This window comes from Corythoichthys intestinalis, chromosome 1 (assembly GCF_030265065.1).
Source record: "Corythoichthys intestinalis isolate RoL2023-P3 chromosome 1, ASM3026506v1, whole genome shotgun sequence".
Taxonomy (NCBI): domain Eukaryota; kingdom Metazoa; phylum Chordata; class Actinopteri; order Syngnathiformes; family Syngnathidae; genus Corythoichthys; species Corythoichthys intestinalis.
The window spans coordinates 54,749,617-54,770,710 of NC_080395.1; the positions used below are offsets into that span (position 1 = coordinate 54,749,617).

At 41.1% G+C, this 21,094-nt stretch overlaps 1 protein-coding gene across 2 annotated transcripts in view; it reads left to right on the forward strand.

Moving 5' to 3' along the window:
- acsf3 (acyl-CoA synthetase family member 3) overlaps window positions 1–16,673 on the forward strand; it is an 87,907-nt gene extending 71,234 nt beyond the window's left edge. Inside the window, exons 8-11 of one of the 2 annotated variants that reach the window (XM_057831532.1) lie at window positions 4,347–4,481; window positions 4,826–4,937; window positions 11,817–11,892; window positions 15,330–16,673. In XM_057831532.1, coding sequence (XP_057687515.1) covers window positions 4,347–4,481; window positions 4,826–4,937; window positions 11,817–11,892; window positions 15,330–15,374 — 368 coding nt within the window. In that variant the 3' untranslated portion in view covers window positions 15,375–16,673. Of the gene's footprint in view, window positions 1–4,346; window positions 4,482–4,825; window positions 4,938–11,816; window positions 12,284–15,329 lie in introns of those variants that run through there. The other variant, XM_057831540.1, reaches the window with a different exon arrangement.
- Window positions 16,674–21,094: the final 4,421 nt, after the last annotated feature.

The following is a 21,094-nucleotide window of genomic DNA, read 5'->3' on the forward strand; positions in this document are numbered from 1 at the left end:
AACTCCAAACTGGTTTTTTAATGTCTCTGGGTCAGAAGTGGGGTCTTCCTGGGTATCCTACCATGGAGTCCCTTTTCATTCAGACGCCAACAGATAGTACGGGTAAACACTGTTGTATCCTCGTACTGCAGGACAGCTTGAACTTGTTTGGATGTTAGTCGAGGTTCTGTATCCACCATCTGCACAATCTTTCGTTGAAATCTCTCATCAGTTTTTCTTTTCCACCCACATCTAGGGAGGTTAGACACAGTGCCATGGGCTTTACACTTATTGATGACACTGCGCACGGTAGACACAGGAACATTCAGGTCTTTGGAGATGGCCTTGTAGCCTTGAGATTGCCCATGCGTCCTCACAATTTTTCTTCTCAAGTCCTCAGACAGTTCTTTGGTCTTCATTCTTTTCTCCATGCTCAATGTGGTACACACAGTGACACAGGACAGAGATTGAGTCAACTTTAATCCATTTTAACTGGATGCAAGTGTGATTTAGGTTTTGCCACCACCTGTTATGCGCCACAGGTAAGTAACAGGTGCTGTTAATTACACAAATTAGAGAAGCATCACATGATATTTCAAAGGGTGCCAATATTTTTGTCCGGCCCATTTTTTGAGTTTTGTTTAAAATTATCTTTATTTTTCCAGTCTTTTTTGTGTTTTTTCATTGCAAGCAAAATAAGTGAAGATATTGCTACCAAAGCATTTGTAATTGCAATCATTTTCAGGGAGAAATTGAGCATTATCTGACAGAATTGCAGGGGTGCCAATACTCTTGGCCAGCAACACGACGGCGCTAAAAACACACATTAAGTGCTGGGAAAATATAACTCATCATACGCTGAATCAACCTTTTTTAACGGCGGTCTCTCCTAAAACTTTACGGCATACATCCTTGGTCCCAGGCATAATGAGTTCTTCTCCAGTCGTGAAAGGTTTCTTGGCTTTAGGAGCAGAGTTCGCCACGAGGTATGATGCTATCAGTGCAATCGCTTTTGTTGCCTTGTTTGCTAGCTTTTAGCCACATATTATGTAGAACGGACTTGGATGTAGGGTCTTCTTATGGCTCAGCAGGTGGCCTTTTCCCCATATAAAAGTTTTCCGAAGACGTCACCGCCCACAGCACACATCCAACAACAGTTAGCGTACTGTTTACATTGACTGACGCTGGGCTGATATAGGTGTGCAAACACCCCAGTAACCACTGGACCACCACTAGAGGACGGCATTTGCAAATCTCTACTCAAATTAGTAAAGGGGCACAGGCCAGATTGCGGTCGTTAACAAAGTATTTATTATTTCTCTGGGGCCCAGTAGCAAATGCGCCACGGACTGGTACCGGTCCCTGGCCCGACCGTTAGGAATCCCTGCTGAGTTGCTGAGCCTATTACATGTGACTGTATTATGCCAAATAAATGGCACAAAAATCATGAAATTTAGACCATTACACTACGACCCATTATCGTCCAAAGATCATGAGTGCACTTTGGTGGAGAAGGAAATATTGTTACGTCTGAATGGTGTAATGGAGACATGTTTATTGTTGCGACATCTTATTGGTTAAACCGGTAGCACTACTGTCGGCATCTATGGCAAAAATAAAGTCAATATGTAGAATAAAGAGAAAAAAATGTAACTAGTGTAGTCTAGTGTAGCCCAAAGTAGCAGAGTCGTGTTTCTTCTTCACAAAACTACTCAAGTAAAATTCAAAAGTATTGTGTCGTAAAATTACTCTAAAAATTACCGGTACATTCTTTTCAAAAAGTAAATGTAACGGAGTAAATGTAATGCGTTACTACCCACCTTTGCTTAGTACCAACTGAGCATCGTTACAACAACACACCCTACATGTGTATTGTTGCTAAACATGTCCATCCCTTAATGACCAAAGCGTACCCACCTTCGAGCATGATAACGTTCCATGTCATAATGCCTGAATCATCTCAGATAGGGTTCTTGAATATGACATTGAGTCCACTGTACTCTAATGGACATCAGAGTTGACTCTGCAGCTCAGGAGAACGTTGACCTAAGTGTGAGACGTGACAAACTCATCAATGACATGTGCTCCAACTTCTGTTTCCATTTCTTTTTTAGAAAATGATGCACAAAAATGTGTAATCACCTGTAAAACAACATTTCTTCTGCATAATATTTTAATGTTTTACGTGCTCACGAAGGGCATGTGTCACAAAATAGAAGGAAAAAAAATGTGCTGGTTTGCCAAGAGGATATCTTTAACTGTGATCGATTGCTTCCCTCCAAGTGTATGTGTATGTCACAAAAAATTTCAATCTGAATTTGTTTTTGTTTTTTTTCATAGTGAATTTGTATCGTGATACCTGAATGTGAAAAATTTAAAGGAGTCAAATTTTTCGTGAAAGTGAATTGCAAATTTCAGATTATTTGTATTCAGGTTTCAATGCAATGATTCAAATCAAGCAATACAATCTAAAATTACGGGATTCAGATACAGGTTTATATTTTGACTGTTCATGTTAAATATTTCAAATTCGAGTTTAGCATTTCAGATTCAATATAGAATTTCAGATTGTTTCTGATAGCACAAATTTCATCATCCCATATGTTAAGTCCCACGGACAGCTCGCTAAGGGCGCAACATAAAACGAGCCACACAAGGTACGAGTGGACACAAATTTATTTACACAACAATCAAACTCGCAATGAATACAAAATGTGGATGAAGCGCGGCTTCAGGGTAAGCCCAGGCCAAAACAACAAACAAAAGGAATCTACACTTAAACCACACCCGCTAGCTAAACCCTGATCATGTAAAAGGAACAAAGAAAAGACAGCCACTAACCTAGCTTTTTACACTAAACAAAACAGGAGAAAACGGGTTGCACAGAAATGGCGACTTACCCCTACTGCTTCAGTGCAGTTATTTACAGTGGTGAACAAAAACGATCCAATAATAGAAAAACACAAAAGACCTCACCGAAAAAGTGGGAGTGTATTAAACTCAAAGCAAACAGCTGGCGAGGAGGACCGCGGCGGAATGCTGTCAAATGCGACCTCCCAGAGCGGTGCCAGCAGCAGGTTTAAGAAGCTTGGCGCCTTTCTTCGTGGCCAATCAGCGGCGGCGACGTCGTTGGTCCGTCCGTCATCGATCAGCTTTCGTCATAGTGGGAGGGGAAGCAGCCAGCTGGCAGAGGTGACGATCAGCTGACTGGAGGCTTCTCAAAATAAATCAGCAGTTAAACGGCCAGGGCCGTCACGCCATAAAAAAAATTGGATTTGACCTGAAGTGTAACTGTAGCTTTGGTGAAGTCAACAATAACATCCCTCTATACTAAAGTGTGTAGCACAATTTTCCCATTTCAATCAACTCTTAGAGCTATTATCATTTTCACAAATAAAACAATAAATTGGAATTTCTACTAAAATTAGCTTGTGGTGCATATGCATGTCTGCCTCCCAGACCTTCCTGTTCCTGCATGTTCCCTCACTACTCGCATTGGCCTTTTCTGTGTATGACAGCTTCTTCCTACATTCCAGTTCCATAAACTAAGCAAAACAAAATTCTGAATTGCCTGTAGATGTGAATTGATGTGTACTTGTTTCCATAAGATCCAGCTCACTCAAAGCCTTGATCAGAATAATCCAAGCCATAGAACAAATCAGGAATTTAACAATTTTTTTTTTTTAATCTTGTTGAATGTTCATGTCACTGACATTCACATCCATGAACAGTTCTTCCTGAGAATTAACCTATCATGCCATTTTAAAGAAGGCATGCAGAAATTCAAGTGTCAGTTTAGAAAAAAATGGTAAATGTAAATTGTACACACTTCAGCCACGGTTCAGAGTTCTCCCAGGGAACCTCTTGACTGTGAAGCACACCAGTCTGGCTGTGCTGCTGCCAGGGCAATCCAAGTTATATAATTTTGACTAATATTCATCCACAACTGTCCATTTAATGTGACCATTATATTTTATTTATTGGCTACCCCATTGTATTGCAGTGGACATACATCATTCTGTATTGATTCCTGACCACTGCATAGAATCCAAATCAATGCAGACTTCTTGACGTCGGCTAATTTGAACATGTCCGAGGAATCAATGCAATATTGTAATGGAACACTGTGAGTGATTTAAAAGAGTCACTGGATTACACATGGAAATGGTTGGCATTGTTATTGTTTTGAATGGAACTTCTATTGTACTGTCCTTGTTTGAGTAATGTCAAAACAACATTTTTTTGTTTAAACTATTTTACTTGATGTTTACATGATGTTTTCGTGAACGAGCTGATCGTAAAGTTATGATATATGGCAATTCTAAGATCTGAGCACATGTTTTTTGTTCATTTTATTTGTCGTACAGGAGACACAGCAGTATTTAAAGAAGGTGCTTATTGGATCATGGGCCGCACAAAAGTTGACATAATCAAGAGTGGTGGCTATAAGATCAGCGCCCTCGAAGTGGAGCGCCACTTGCTGTCTCATCCAGACATCATAGGTAAATAAATGCCTTGGTCAACTTCTATCTGTAGGCAAAACGTTTGTAAAACTCAGTTTAATGCCTGAACAATGCTTTGAACTCTACACGCACAAAAGAATAAGTAGTTAAAGTTTTCTTTCATCTCAAAACAACTTGCAATGAGAATGTGCAATACTAGAACCATAAGTGACAACTATGAAGATACTTGCATGTTATATTAAACAACAATAGACAGTGTTTATATGCCTTGAAAAAACGAGTAAAAAGAAATAAGCATATGACAACCAAAAATACACAGACATTAATTATTAGTTGTGGAGTGACAACTTCTTGTTGTTGGGTTTTTTTTTTTTTTCATACAGACATCGCTGTGATTGGGGCACCAGACGATACGTGGGGACAAAAGGTCACCGCAGTGGTTCAGCTCAAGGAGGGTCAGAGTTTGACCCTACCGGATTTAAAGAAATGGGCAAGGTATTGCACCTTTTCTTGTCGTTTTTTTTTTTTTTGAAAATATTAATACAGTGATCCCTCACTACTTCGCGCTTCAAACTTCGTGCCCTCAGTCCATCGCGGATTTTTTTCAATTAAGAAAATAAATAAATACGGATTAGCTGTCCCGAGCGGATCGCATAGTCTCATTCTCCATGCCTCCCTCCCTTCCTCTCCCTGCTCTTTGTAGGTCAGGCAGTGCAGTAGAATTGCTTATTAAAGTTAACGATGATTGACAGACGTTTAATGTTTGATCTTGTCACAGATGCCTGGAAGTCAAAGCTTCAAAGCACCGCATGCATCATTTCACTTGTTAAACAGTTGCTGTGGCAACTCATTGTGTGTAAGTGAGCAGCTTGAGAGCATTTGAGTGGACTCTCTCAATGAAGCGTTGAATAAAGACAAGCATTTTTATACTTTATTCTTGTTTAAAATAATTCGGTGGGACAGTAACATGTTTAAACTTAATAACATTTGAAGTGATTAAAAACCTTTTATTGATCTATATATACATACTAGAGCTGAAACGAATACTCGAGCAACTCGAGTAACTCGAGTTTAAAAACTGATCCGAGTAATTTTTTTCACCTCGAGGAATCGTTTAATCTTGCCAGCTCTAAGCATCACATTTTGCCCGGACTAATTTTAATGAGGGACAACGTGCTGACGTCACGTGCGTAGAGGAGGAAGCAATTGAAAAAAAAAAAAAAAAAAACTTACCGCAGCCGACAGTCGCTACAAACTACGCCGACGTTGCTAAAAACTACGCCCGCATGATGCTAGTGTGGTAGCAGATAGTGTCCGATGCGTCTCAAAGATATCGCATGCATTTAGGACTAGATGCGAAATGACAGACTCGGCCGCGTCTGGGCAGCGTTAGTAAACAGCCGCCATCTTTAAGCAGTAGACTTCTCATCGCTAGTAAATATAACGTTACTGTCACTCGATCACGTAACATTAGCCCCTCGGAGGGCTAGGTTTCTATTAATTATGACCACTGTTGATGCGTGGCTAATGTGTCTTACATACAGGCTTTATTTAATCTGTAAAAACACAGTGCTGTAGAGTGATGAGGGTGTAAAATTAAAACATAATAAAGATCACTGTCAGTTTTAGCTCAGTAGTCACCAAGTAGCACTGGTCCCTAATGTGCTCCAATACAGCAGGTATCATACATTTATTTTGAACACTGCAAAAACTCAAAATCCTATCAGTACTTACAGTTTAGACTAACTTAAAACTTAAACAGAACTTAAAAATAGCTTGACACAAATGGAAATTAAGTTGAAACACGTGGGAAAAACACGTAGCTTTCAAGTGATGTGTGTTATCAAGCGTAATTGCAGCCCTAATACATACCTCTACTTACGAAGTTAATTTGTTCCAGGACCTTGTTTGTAAGTTGAAATGGTCGTATGTCGAGCAGGATTTTCCAATAGGAATACATTGTAATTCCATGAATTCGTTCCACAGCCTGAAAACCTACACTGTCCTTCATAAAAGGTGCTGGTACTATTGCAAATAGCAATTACACAGAGCAAAACAAATAAATTATGAATAAAAATCAGAATAATAATATAATAATAATAATAATACCTCTAAGAATGTAACGAACCGGGTTTTAATGTGGCGGATGTGTTCTGTGTGGTGTACCTGAACGCACCGCGTAGCTGACTTGACAGAGTGAGAGGGGACTTTTTCCTTTTCCTTTTCATGTTCATCTGGGGCAGACAGTAAATGGTAAATGGACAGTACTTATATAGCACATTTAACTATGTGGTTAAGTCATGTTGTATTGCACAAGTTCTGAAATAAATGATTAAAAACCTGACTAAGATTGCAATTTGTTGGCGATGTTACCACAATAATAATGGTCGCCTTAACTTATAAAGACTGGCGAACGGAGGTCGGAGGAAAACCGTTGAGATCTTTGACATTCTACAGCAGTACTGTTGTTACGTGCCAAAGACGGCTCGCGAAGGGCGTAACATAAAACAAGTCACACAAATGTACGAGTGGACACAAATTTATTTACACACAATCAAACTCGCAATGAATATGTACAGAATGCCGACGAAGCGTGACTTCAGGGTAAGCCCAGGCCAAAACAACAAACAAAAGAAACTACACTTAAACCCGACCCGCTAACTAAACCCTGATCATGTAAAAGGAACAAAGAAAAGACAGCTTCTAAACTAACTTCCTACTCTATACAAAACAGGAGAAAACGGGTTGAACAGAAATGGCGACTTACCCTTACTTGCTTCAGTGCTCTTATTTACAGTGGTGAGCAAAAACGATCCAATAACGAATAAACACAAAAGACCTCACCGAAAAAGCGGGAGTGTATAAGACTAGCGATCAAATGCAAACGAGCGTGAATGGCGAGTAAAGAGCTGGCAAGGAGGACCGCGGCAGAATGCTGTCATATGTGACCTCATAGAGCGTTGACAGCGGCAGGTTTAAGAAGCTTGGCGCCTTTTCCCGTGGCCAATCAGTGGTGGTGACGTCGTCGGTCCGTCCTGCGTCAATCAGCTGTCGTCACAGTGGGAGGGGAAGCAGCCAGCTGGTGGAGGCAACGATCAGCTGACTGGAAGATCCTCAGAAAATTAACAATTAAACGGCCAGGGGCCGTCACAACTGTTAAGCCAGTTCACGGACACGCACACCACGCTCATGTTTTTCTATTATTTTGAAGGAATCTGACTTTTTAGCCAGACTGCAAGAATCAAGCCAGCCAAATCGCCAGACCCGCGCTAGCGCAGATCCAACGACCCGGGACGCCGAGACCCCGACAACCGAAAGGCAAAAGTCCGTGCGTTACCCTAGACTTAACCCCTTGTACCGACTCCATTTTGAAAGCTGGAAAAAGGCTTTGAAACACAAGTTGACAATTTATTCTGGGTTGACAGCAATCATACAGCACAGAGGGACCCAGGCGAGGATCCAAGGTCACCATATCACAAGTCAACAAAAGGTTCACGAGAAAAATGACAACGATTAGTTAAACATTCAGTCTTTTTGAAGGCTCTCGCGGGGTAGGCTGTGGGCAGAAGAAGGATGTGTTTGGGTGTTGTTTAGGATTATTTTCTGTTGGTGGATTGGACAGGCGGATTCGGGAGTTACTGTTGTCAGGGTAACGAGGGTTGTGGATTTTGCCACCTCAGCGTCAAAGGGGCTCTTGGAGTCTTATCAGTCGTGATATCAGTTGGATATCGGGCGTTCTCCTGTGTTCCTTTTGTTGGCACAGGGCTTCCTGCCATTTGCTCTGGGCTGTCAGGGAGCACTGATTGCTAGAGTTGGTGGTGCGGTCGTGGGCTTGTCAGCGTCAATCTTGTTCAGTCAGTTGCATGATGCACACGTTGGGCTTCCGTGATTAGAAGGCGTCATGTATCTCTTATGCCCTATATTCTGCTCGTTTTCCTTAAACTATGGTATAAGTGATATTTATTTTATATTGGGTGTGTTAGAGTAATACAAACAGTAAATACGAGAAACGATGCTATTCCCTGATTGATTTTGTTAAGCGTGTTAGAGAAATACAAGCAGTCGATCGGTAAATACGAGAAAATATACTATTCCCTGATTGATTATATCAAGTGTGTTAGAATAATGCAAACAGTTAGACGTGCCTATGAGAAAAGGTACTATCTCCTTCAATTTAAGCCTCACATTTTCCCTTTTTCACCACTTGCACTTGAACATTCTTGGAACCCATTTTGATTTCTTTCACAAGAAAATCTGCCATGCATCGGTCTGGCGGGAAAACAAAGAAACTCCGGCGCTGTCATTAATCGTCGTATTTTGACCATGTCGTCAGATGTAGAAACAAATGGTGAGTCAAATTTTACGTCAGATGTCGAAAAGATTGTGTGTTGAAGCGATCGTATGTCAAAGTACCACTGTACGTAAGCGATTTTGCACTTATCGCGGCGGGTTCTGGTCCCCAGTAACTGTGAAAAATGAGTGATCACTGTAATAATAATGTGAGGTCGCCTGCAAAGATATTGTTTTCCTGTCAAAGTACAACTCATGCATATACAGTGTATCACAAAATATATTTATATTTTACACAAGATATTTAAGTATCTTTTCATGGGACAACACTGACAAAATGACTCTTTGACACAATGAAAATTAGTCTGTGTGCAGCTTATATAATAGAGTTAATTTATTTTCCCCTCAAAATAACACAAAATATAACCATTAATATCTAAACCCCTGGCAACAAAAGTATGTAAACCACTTACAAACGACATCCCTAAATGTCCAAATTGAGTAGTACTACTTGTCATTTTCCCTCCAAAATGTCACGTGACTCATGTTACTAGGTCCACGTGTGCATAGGGAACAGGTGTGTTCAAATTTGTAGTGCAGCTCTCACACTCTCTCATTCTGGTTACTGAAAGTTTCAACATGGCACCACATGGCAAAGAACTCTCTGAGGATCTCAAAAGATGTTTTGTTGCGCTACATGAAGATGGCCAAGGCTACAAGAAGATTGCCAACACCCTGAAACTGAGCTGCAGCACAGTGGCTAAGATCATCCAGCGTTTTAAAAGAGCACGGTACACTTAAAACAGGCCTCGGGTTGGTCGTCCAAAGAAGCTGAGCACATCCAGATGCTTTCTTTGAAAGAACGTTGCAGGAGCGCTGTCAGCATTGCTGCAGAGATTGAAGAGGTGGGGGGTCAGCTTGTTAGTGCTCAGACCGTACGCCTCACTCGACATCAAGTTGGTGTGCATGGCTGTCACCCCAGGAGGAAGCCTCTTCTGAAGACGGTACACAAGAAAGCCCGCAAAAAGTTTGCTGAAGACATGTCAACAGAGCACATGGATTACTGGAACCATGTCCAATGGTCTGATGAGACGAAGATTAAATGTTTTGGTTCCGATGGTCTCAAGCATGTGTGGCGGCGACAAGGTGAGGAGTACAAAGATAAGTGTGTCATGCCTACAGTCAAGCAGAGTGGTGGGAATGTCATGGTCTGGGGCTGCATGAGTGCTGCAGATGTTGTAGAGTTACATTCCATTGAGGGAACAACATGTACTGTAAAATACTGCAGCAGAGCATGATCCCCTTACTCTAGAAACTGGGTCGCAGGGCAGTGTTCCAGAATGACAATGACCCCAAACACACCTCCAAGATGACCACTGCTTTACTGAAGACGCTCAGGGTAAAGGTGATGGACTGGCCTAGCATGTTTCCAGACTTGAACCCAATAGAACATCTTTGGGGAATCCTCAGGGAGAAGAAGGTGGAGGTGCACTAAGTCTCAAATATCCAGCAGCTCCGCATTGTCGTCCTGGAGGAGTGGAAGAGCATTCCAGTGGCAACCTGTGAAGCTCTGATCAACTCCATGCCCAGGAGAGTAAACGCAGTTCAGGATAATAGTGGTGGCCACACAATATTTTGACAGTTGACATGTTGTATGTTAATATTGACAACTTTCACTAAGGGGTGTACTCACTTTTGTTGCCGGGGGGTTAAATTTTAATGGCTATATTTTGAATTATTTTGAGGGGAAAATAAATTAAATCTATTATATAAGCTGCATACAGACTACTTTTCACTGTGTCAAAGTGTCATTTTGTCAGTGTTGTTCCATGAAAAGATATACTTTAATATCTGCAGAAATGCGAGGGGTGTACTCACTTTTGTGATACACTGTAGATACTGTATGCATTGAATCATCCTCATGCCGAAGATTCCCACTCCTAATTTAAATACACATACATTACTGTTGTAAAATATTACTGTGTATACTATATGTGTGTATACCGGTAGTTAAAGCTTTAAGTCTGACAGCTTCAACTTTTAACTATGTTCGTGAAGAACGCTCTCTCTGTGAGTGTGCGTGCGGGCCTGTATGCATGGCATGCATCATTGCTGTGGGGTTCATACAGTGGTGTGTTCAACGCTGCTGTTATAGCCTATTGGTCCTACTTGCTGCATGCTGGTATTGCCACTGACCAATAAGGCTAAGACGCACACACAGTCTAACTCGGGGTTCAGCCTGCGGATGGTTAGCACCAGCCCACCACCCACCAGCCAGTGAGTTGATGCTAACCAGGAGGAAGAGGGAAATAAAATGGGACATAAACAAGTAGATGGATGCTCACTCTTCAGTGCCCTGGCTGCAGCTGTCACTCTGAATCTCTATCACACGTGCCCAGCTTCACCACACAGTCTTCCACGCATACGCACATACACAAACGCACTGGCCCAAAAAAGCTGGCAACACAAGCAAACACCATTCCAGATGTGTAGGCATTGGCATGTGCTCGGTGACACTTTGCTCAGACGTGCTGAGAGCGCAGGGTGAGTCATTCTGTTCACAACAACTCACACACGCGCACAAAGTAGGTTAAGAGATAATAAAAGAGCTGCAGGCTGCAGCTCGACTTGACGTAACAACTGTGCACAGAGTATGGAAATATAAAACACTTTTAATTAGCCCAGCCTGCTGTTTTGCGGTTGACTTTTATTTATTTTTTGTGTTTTTGTTTTATAATCTCGTAATGATTATGTTGTTTTGTTTGGACTCGGGAATTTTCTGTGTCTGGAAGGTAAATTTGGGTTATTAGCGAGAAAAGCTGCAGCGAAGGATGAAGGACATTTCTTATCTGGACTATTCTGCCACAGGCCTTGCCTTTGTTGTGCAATTGTTTTCTACTCTTGTTGTCTTTGTTGTTGCAAATACGCACACACAATTATTGACACTGGTGTGCTACACTGTTGTGTGTCCTCACATGTGCCATTCTCAGGCTCGTGTGCATTTACGTATCTCCTCACCGCAGTGAAGAGGAGACAAGTCTTTAAGTGCATTAACATCCATGCGTATTGCGGATGTCTTTGCAGAGAGCACATGGCGCCCTACTCCATCCCCACAGGCCTGCTTCTGGTGGACGAGATACCGAGGAACCAAATGGGCAAGGTCAATAAGAAGGACCTTCTAAGACACTTCTTCCCATGAATGCATCACAATGAACTGTTTGACACTACTTCTCTGTTTATTGCTGAACTTTGCTTCCTCTATTCAAGTATGGCGGCATAAGTATTTTTGAGAAGAAGAAAAAAAAAAAATAGTAGCTCAAGTGCTTAGCAAGTCTCTTTCAGTTCTGAAGGTCGGGGTTGTAATCTCGCCTCCAGCTTGCCTGTGTGGAGTTTGACAGAAAATTAGTTAGCTTTGTACATGTTCTGATTTAAAGTGGTATGAAAATGTAACTGAACCTTATGGAATTTCTGACATTTCTGCATGAAATCATCAAATCTGATCTGATCTCGGTCAAAATCACACAGATGAAAAAACTGTGTGCTTTAACCAAAACCACCCAAAAATTTAAAGGTTTTCATATTTTAATGAGGATAGTATGAAAACAATGACAGAAGAACCATCACATTTAATATTTTGTGCCCCCCCCTCCCCCCCCCCACTCTTTGGCTGCAATCACTTCAACCAGACGCTTCCTGTAGCTGCATATCAGTCTGGCACATCGATGGGCCGCACAAAAGTTGACATCGTCAAGAGTGGTGGCTATTAGATCAGCGCTGTCGAGGTGGTCCGCCACTTGTTGGCTCATCCAGACATTATAGGTAAATAAATGCCTTGGTAAACTTCTATCTGTAGGACTAATATTGGCCCATTGTTCTCTACAAAACTGATGTAGTTCAGTCAGATTCCTGGGAATCGCTGTCTTTAGGTCATGCCCCAACATCTCAATGGGGTTCCAGTCTGGACTTTGACTTGGCTACTCCAGAACGTCTATTTTGTTCTTCTTAAACAATTCTTAAGTTGATTTACTTCTGTGCAGGGCCGGCCCAGCCTATGCGCAGACTATGCAGCAGCTTAGGGCCCCTGACAACTTGGGGGCCCCAATTTGGCAATTGTTTAATTTATATTCTAGTTTGTTTAGTACAGTTTGCTTTATTTGACTTTTGTGAGTTTTGATACTTGATTACAAGCTTTAAAAAATAAGTTATTCCTTAACTTCTTTGAAGTTTGAAGTATGCAGTGCAACAGAATCGGATTAATATACAAAATATGGGCGTATGGGTTGGATTGCATGTATGGGTTTCACAGTACACTGTGACGAAATGGTGGGCCAAAAATATGGGCCCCTTTGCATTATTTTGCTTAGGGCCCCCAAATGGCCTGGGCCGGCCCTGCTTCTGTGTTTTAGATCATTGTCTTATTGCAGCATCTATCCTCTTTTTGGCTTCAACTGTCTGACACACGGCCTCAGGTTCTCCTGCAAAACATCCTGATAAACTTTTGAATTCATTCTTCCATTAATGATTGCAAGTTTTCCAGGCCCTAAGATGTGTAGTACTCCCAAACAATTCAACTTTCATCAGTACACAAAATATTTTGCTAATACCTCTGCGGAATATCCAAGTGCCTTTTTTCGAACATTAAACGAGCAACAATGTTCTTTTTTTTTTTTTTTTTTTTAGATAGCAGTGGCTTCCTCCATGGAGTCCTCCCATGAACACCATTCTTGGCCATAGTTTTACATATAGTTGATGTGTGCACAGAGATATTGGGCTGTGCCAGTGATTTCTGTGAGGCTTTAGCAGACACTATAGGGTTCGTTTTTACCTCTTTGAGAATTCTGCGCTGGACTCTTGGCATCATCTTTGGTGGATGGCCACTCCATGGGAGAGAACCAATAGTGCCAAACTCTCTCCATTTGTACACACAGCTTCCCTGACTGTCGATTGATGAACATCCAGACTTTGAGAGATGGTTTTGGATCCTTTCTCAGCTTTTTACTGATCAACAATCCTTGATCACAGGTCTTCAGACAGGTATTTTGACCGATCAATGATTCACATAAGACAATACTTCTCATCAAGACATTTCATACCTGGTGTGTGTTTTATAGTGAGCTTTAAACCACTCATCAGTGATTGGGCACACACCTGACTTAAAATGTTTGGTAAAAAATGGTTTTGATTGCTCTTTAAGCCTCCTTAAGCAGAAGGTTCACTTACTTATTTTTCCCCCTTCTGTCATTGTTTGCATAATATCCTCATTAGAATATGAAAACCTATAAATGTTTGGGTGGTTTTAGTTAAACCACACACTGTATTTTCATCTGTGTGATTTTGACAAAGATTACATCACATTTGATGGTGATTTTATGCAGAAATTCCAAAATGTTCAGATACTTTTTCATACCACTGTACATTCTAGTATACAGTAAATGACCTTCATTTGAAAGACGATTTCTCAAAGTGCTAAACGCAAACACAAAAAAATCATCACTTAGAATCACAGCCACTGTGTGACTTCTATTATTAATTTTCCTCCACTATTAGTCATATTGTTTTTGCTGGGATACTCTTGATTTAATTCAATTCTGATATGGCCCTGGGTTTGTGATTATGATCAAACAGCAAGGCCTAAAAATGATGTTTGGATAAGAATACAATTTCATATTTTGTATGCCTGATAATACAGTGGTACCTCAACATACGATCGCTTCGACACACGATCTTTTCGACATACGACGTAAAATTTGACTCGCCATTTGTTTCTACATCCGACGACATGCTCGAAATACGACGACATGACAGCACCGCAGACGAACGCACGGCAGATTTTCTTGTGTGAGAAATCAACACAGGTTTCAAAAAGGGTTGGTACAGGCGGTGAAACAAGGAAAAAGGAGACTCTTCTAAATTAAAATATAGAGAAATATGAGCATAGGGTGCGCATCTGTAAACTGGGTCAACAATACATCTCCACGGTCCTCCTCCGACCACCATTCGGCAGTCTTTATAAGTCAAGGTGACAATTCTTATTGTGGTAACATCGCCAAAGAAATCGCCAGCTTCGTCACGTTTTTATCATTTATTTCACAACTTATCCAACACAAAACGCCTACCGCAGTTGACAGTGTTCTCAAGAAAACATTGGAAACGGATGTAAACACAAGCTTATCACTCCCTCTCTCTGTCACGTAAGCCACGCGATGCGTTCAGGTACAGCAAAAAACGTCCGCCACATTAAATTCCTATTATTAAATTATTCAGATTTTTATTCATAATATATTTGTTTTGCTATGTGCATTTGCAATTTGTAATGGTACCTGCAGTATTTATTAAGTATTTAGTGTAGGTTTTTGGGCTGTGGAACGAATTAATGGAATTATAATGTATTCCTATGGGAAAATCCTGCTCGACATATGACCATTTCGACTTAAAAACAAGGTCCTTGAACGAATTAACTTCGTATGTAGAGGTACCACTGTAGTTGGAAATGTACGTTTTTGTATATCTGCTGCTGGAAAATAGATAGGAAGCAGTACAATTTCAAATGTTGCTGTTTTTATTTGCTACACTTGCTTTATGTGCGCACATGTGCAGCTGGGTGACACAGGTGCGACGAGACCCTGGAGGCAGATTCTTTAGCACCGCAGCTGGATGCCCAACACTTCATCTCAAATCTTGCACTGCAGGCTCTTCTCGTCTCTCATCCTTTCTCATCGCAATTTCCCCAACACTTGGCCTCCTCCGTCTTCATCAGTTCTCATCACACATTGCAGCGGGACCAACTTGATTGAGATGCCTTTTTGAGTGAGCCCTTGTGTGCAAAGGCACGAAAGAAAAGACACAGGAGGTGTTACGTGAAGGCTGGACAATCAAAAATATTGGAAGGAGGGGAATGAATGAGAATCCAGTCAAGATAAACAAACCTAATGAACAGCCAAAGAATTCCTGGATGGAAAGACAAACAAGTGCAAGCATCACATGGAACAAGCTGCTGTCTACATACACACACACAGACTGGTCTGCCCACAGCCACCAGAGACCTGATTAAGAGAGCAGAGCTATCGATCTGTGGGCTGGCAGACTAGGATGGATGAGCAAGCAGAAGCACCAGAGGACAGCGTGGGTGCCCCCAAATCCCACCCCACTGCACCACCCAACCACCCACGCTGCAAATGGAAGTGGGCCAAGGCCACGAGTGCTAAGGCATTGTCTTTCACGCTCACCCGGCAGCACTGGGTTCAGACTCTAAATGTATAGTGTGCAGTAATAACTGAGCTATAGTCGTGTGTGTTTGAGGGCAGTTTGCTTAGGTACTGTATGCTCAGGACGTGTTACTGTGCTCACATGGAGGAGGGGAGCCTGTTTATTCCCATGACTGAAGTTTGATCAAGTACTCGTGCCCTTGAACTACACTCCACCTCTCTCTCACACACACATTTCTTCCAGTGTTTCCTGGTGCATGGTGAAAGGGGTTGTCTGCAGATGGTTGCTTATTGGACCCCAGGGTCCAAGGGGATGGCTTATGGGGGACACTAGTAAGCTTGTTTATGTGTGACACACACAGTTTGGTCACGTGTGAGTGGCGTTCTACATAAATAGCTCACTTTGGGCTGCTTTGGTGCCCCTTTGTCAATATTCTGAATTTTACAGCAGTGTGCCTGTGTGATGATTTTTATGAGGGACACATTAGATCTTAACAGGAACCAGCTGGCTTCACAAATGCACCAAAAATGGAAACAGCACTACATTTACAAATGAGATTTTCATATTTACTGTGTTTAAATGACGCTTCATTCAAACTGTGGGTAGACATATTAGTTGTGGCCGTTTTGCCAAGTCATATCAGTTTATAACCTAATCTATTGATTTTCAAACATCGGCACATTCATCACGTTCACATTTCAACACCTGTGACAGTAATGAAACAAGCGAAACAGAAAGCGTATGATAAAATGGTACAATAAAATGAAAACATTTTACATACTCTGTGTGATAAATATTGAGGCTGTCAATATTTCATAAATTATCACTATTTGTTATACCTTACTGTTATCAGTCTGGTACCTGTAAAATGCGTGAGGCCATTGATATGTGCTCTTCCAAATTTGTTTTTACTCTTTATCGGGCATGTGACTACAGTGGTACCTCTACATACAAATTTAATTCGTTCCAGGACCTGATTTGTAAATCGAAATGGTCGCATGTCGAGCGGGATTTTCTCATAAGAATACATTATAATTGGATTAAATCGTTCCACAGCCCAAAAACCTATGCTAAATCCTTAATAAATACTGCTGGTACAATTGCAAATAGCAATTACACATAGCAAAACAAATAAATTATAAATACAAGTCAAAATATTAATAATGTAACGAATCGTGTTCTAAAGTGGCAGTTGTGTTTTGCATGCTGTTCCTGAAAGCACCGTGTGACTGACGAGAGAGAAGTGTGGAAGAGTGGGAAGTTTTTACATTTTTTCATGTTGCTGTTGGCGTCAGCTACGGCAGACAGTGGGCGTGTTGTGTTGCACAAGTTTTGAAAGAAATGATTAAAAACGTGACGAGGTCGGCGACTTCCTTGCCGATGTTACAATGATAATAACTGTCACCCTAACTTATTAAGGCTGACGAACGGAGGTCGGAGGAGGACCATCTAGATCGTAGACATATTCCTGCCGAATTGTCGAGCCAGTTCGCTGACGCACACACCACGCTCATATTTTTCTATCATTTCCTTCTAAATTTCAATCTAAAGCCTCACCTTTTTCCTTTTTTTCACCACCTACACTAACCTTTTTGGACCCGTGTTGATTTCTCTCACAAGAAAATCCGCCGTGCGTCCGTCTTGCGGAAAAACAATGAAATTGCGACGCTGTCATAAATCATCGTATTTCAACCATATCGTATGTTGAGGTATCACTGTATTTTTTTGTTTTTTTTTTAAGATTAAGACCTGGTGCTGGTGTTCATTTACTGTACATAGACATCGCAGTCTAGGTCATGTAGGCCACATGATCCATAATGTGGTGTCCATATATGGGGATGCCAGGTCTCAACTATAATTATTATTCTTAATGGTTAATTATTATGTGTATTTTGTAAAATTTCTTAATATAATGTCCATCCTTATGGATAAATACAATTATAAGTCACTGATGGTGTAGTATTACATTCGCCTGACTTCAGCACAGGCAAGTGTGGGGTCGATTCCCAATCAGTGGCGGTGTGATTGTGAGTGCGAACGGTTGTCTGTCTTTGCGTGCCCTATGAAGGACTGACCAGTTTAAGGTGTAATCGGCCTTTCACCCAAAGTCAGCTGGGATAGGCTCAAACACCCCGCGGCCCTGACAAGGATAAGTGGTGTTGAAAAGGAATGGATGGATAGAATACAATTAAAAATTCGTAAAATGTTAAAAACTATCAGGATTCAGATTAAATGAATAAAAACAGAAATGCACACTGACTGCGCCCCCTAAATCACACTTTAAAGCAGTATTGTTTTTATCCACGATGACGATAACAAAAAATATTTTGTCAACGAACATTGTTTTTTCATGATGATGACGAGAGGATAACGAGCTAGAAACATGTTTTGGGAGAATTAAACGTAACGAGATTAATGCAAGTTTTTCGTCTGACGAGACGAAAATGCACAGTAGTTTCCGTCACGTGTTTACAATGAGTGACATTTTATGTGTAGTTAGCTTTCATTGCAGCACTGTCTAGTTGTGTCACTTTTGTGACGTGCTGCTGTTCGCCAGTCTCCTGGCTTGCACTCACAGTAAGATTTGTTTTCTTATTTTGAGAAAATATGCAACATTGCGTTAGACTTTAAAGGTCTGTGCTGAGTGATCATCACACACTATATGTAACTCGTAGCGTTAACATAGCATTCATGTTCGCGTTAGCATTAGGCTGATGCTAATGGCAAGCGTCCTCTTAAACTCTCGGACAACTTTTTTTACATACAGTTCATGGCGTCCACGTAAGTATAATTAATTGAAAATAACGTACTGTTTTCCTGCCGAGTGTGTATGATCACCAAATTGGCGTTGTCCTTGTAGACCAGGTGTGCCCAAGTCCGGTCCTCGAGAGCCCCTATCCAGCTTGTTTTCCATGTCTCCCTCCTTGAACACACCTGAATCAAATGATCAGCTCATCAGCAAGCTCTGCAGGAGCCTGATAATGATCGTGATTATTTGAGTCAGGTGTGTTAGAGGAGGGAGAAATGGAAAACAAGCTGGATAGAGGCTCTCGAGGACTGGACTTGGGCACCCCTGTTGTAGACGCTACAATATGTCTCTCAATGTTAATTCGAAATAGTTGGAAACCTTTATTTATTTCATTTTTTGGGAGTAACATTTTGTAATTTTACAGACGAAAACATTTTTACGAAATGTCGACTAAAACTAGACTAAATTGGTCTTGAGTTTTTGTCAACAAACACATTTTGAGATGACTAAAATATGAATAAGATTAATACTTAATCAGTATTATCGTCCAAAAGACTAAAACTAAAACAAAAATTAAAAGGGCAGCCGAAAACAACTCTGCTTTTAAAGTTTATTTTCTTTTTCATAATAGATGCCAATTATTGACAAGGATAGATGTCAGTTCATTTAAAGTGAGAGGACTGACTCTGAATGCTCATCTTTCAGTGCCTTTGACGGCACTACACGTCCAATGCATTTTGACTGAGAGTGCTGCCAGCCCTCTCCCAATCAAAATGGAATGGGCATCTAGTGCCGTCTATGGCATCCACTGAATTCAATAAGTGCCCTATATGCGAGACATTAAAGCTTGCAGCAGATTGTCAAAGTGATATTCATGTTTGATAATGTAGTTTTAAACTCACGGTTTTAGAAGTGCCCTGCATCATCCTGAGAGCTGTGATACATTTCCCCCACTAACACGCAGCTAATTAACATTTATTATAAACACCTCTCAGGATGATTCAATGCCGTTTTTCACCATGGAGCCTAATTTAGTGCATTGTCTTAGTGAAGCCATTGGCTGGAGTCATAGGGCGGTGAGCATCCATCATGAAGCTCTTGTTACTACGCAAATATGGACTAACAAACAATATTAAGAAGTGCCTCTGGATTCACAACAGCACGCCTACTTCCTGCTGACCCGTTCTATTTGGCAGACACACACATGCAGTCAAAGCGCATGCACACTTTTGACATTCACAAAAGGCTCTATGACCACGAGGGGCTTTATTCTTTGGAGGTGTGTATGAAGAGTGGAGGAAAGACGGGAACATGACAGGCCTCTGGGATCCCCGCAGTCCAACTATACACACATGGTGAAGACCGACTCCCAGAAGGCCTGTGTGGGTGCATGCCGGATGCTTGTAGGTGGCCTCTTGTTGTTTACATGCTGCTCATGTTTATTCTAAAGCTACACTCACGTCGGTGGCTTAGCCTCAGGCTTCAGCTCTCCTTTCCCTCTCTCGCTCTCTTATTTTTTCCTTCACTGCTGTTGACCTTTTCCCACTCCTTCTCTCCTGTGAACTTTTACGCTGCCTCATTGCTCTGCATACAGTCAAGCTCATAAATATTGGGATGTCGACACAATTGTAATATTTGGGGCTCTAAACATTTCAAGTGGCTTTCAAATGAAATAAGATGTGTTTCAGCTTTCACTCATTTGCTGGTTAGAATGGATTGGACGTCTATCGCCATCAGTGGCGGGGAAAGTGTTATATTGAGGTTACTTATGGATGTCCACTTTAGGTGAATGATACGGGATGTAACAATTAATTGATCTGGATCGATATAACGACTGCTTAAGCACCTCTCTTAGACAGAAAAAGAATTGTTTTCATCAAAAGGTGAGAAATGTTTGGGTAACAAAATTGTCCAAAAAAACAAAACAAAATTGTAGCGACAAATCCAGCGACTTTTTCTGGTGTTTTTTTTTTTTTTTTTACTCATTTTTTGCTTGTCCCAAAACATTGTTCCTCTCTCCTACAGCGTCCATTACAATTACATGCAAATTGCTAATCATGCAAATTAGGTAATGACATCATCTAGCGACTTTTAGGAATGCCAATAACTACTTACCTTACTGGGAAGTTGGCAGCACTGAGTACAAAAAAGAGAAAAAATATAAGTAAAACACCAGCACTATTTTCTGTGTAATGTTTCTCCTAATCCCAAATTCAAGTACCTTTGTCTACTTTTGGCGTTTGGTTTTCGACAATGTTCTGCATTTCTTTCCTGCTTCATGTGTTTAACTCACAACCAAAGGCGTATAAATAAATGATGTTCAACTGCTCATTACTAAGGACGGAAAAAGTTAAAAATTAGTCTTATTACTGATGAAAAATATCAACGTAGAATCTATATGGAGGAA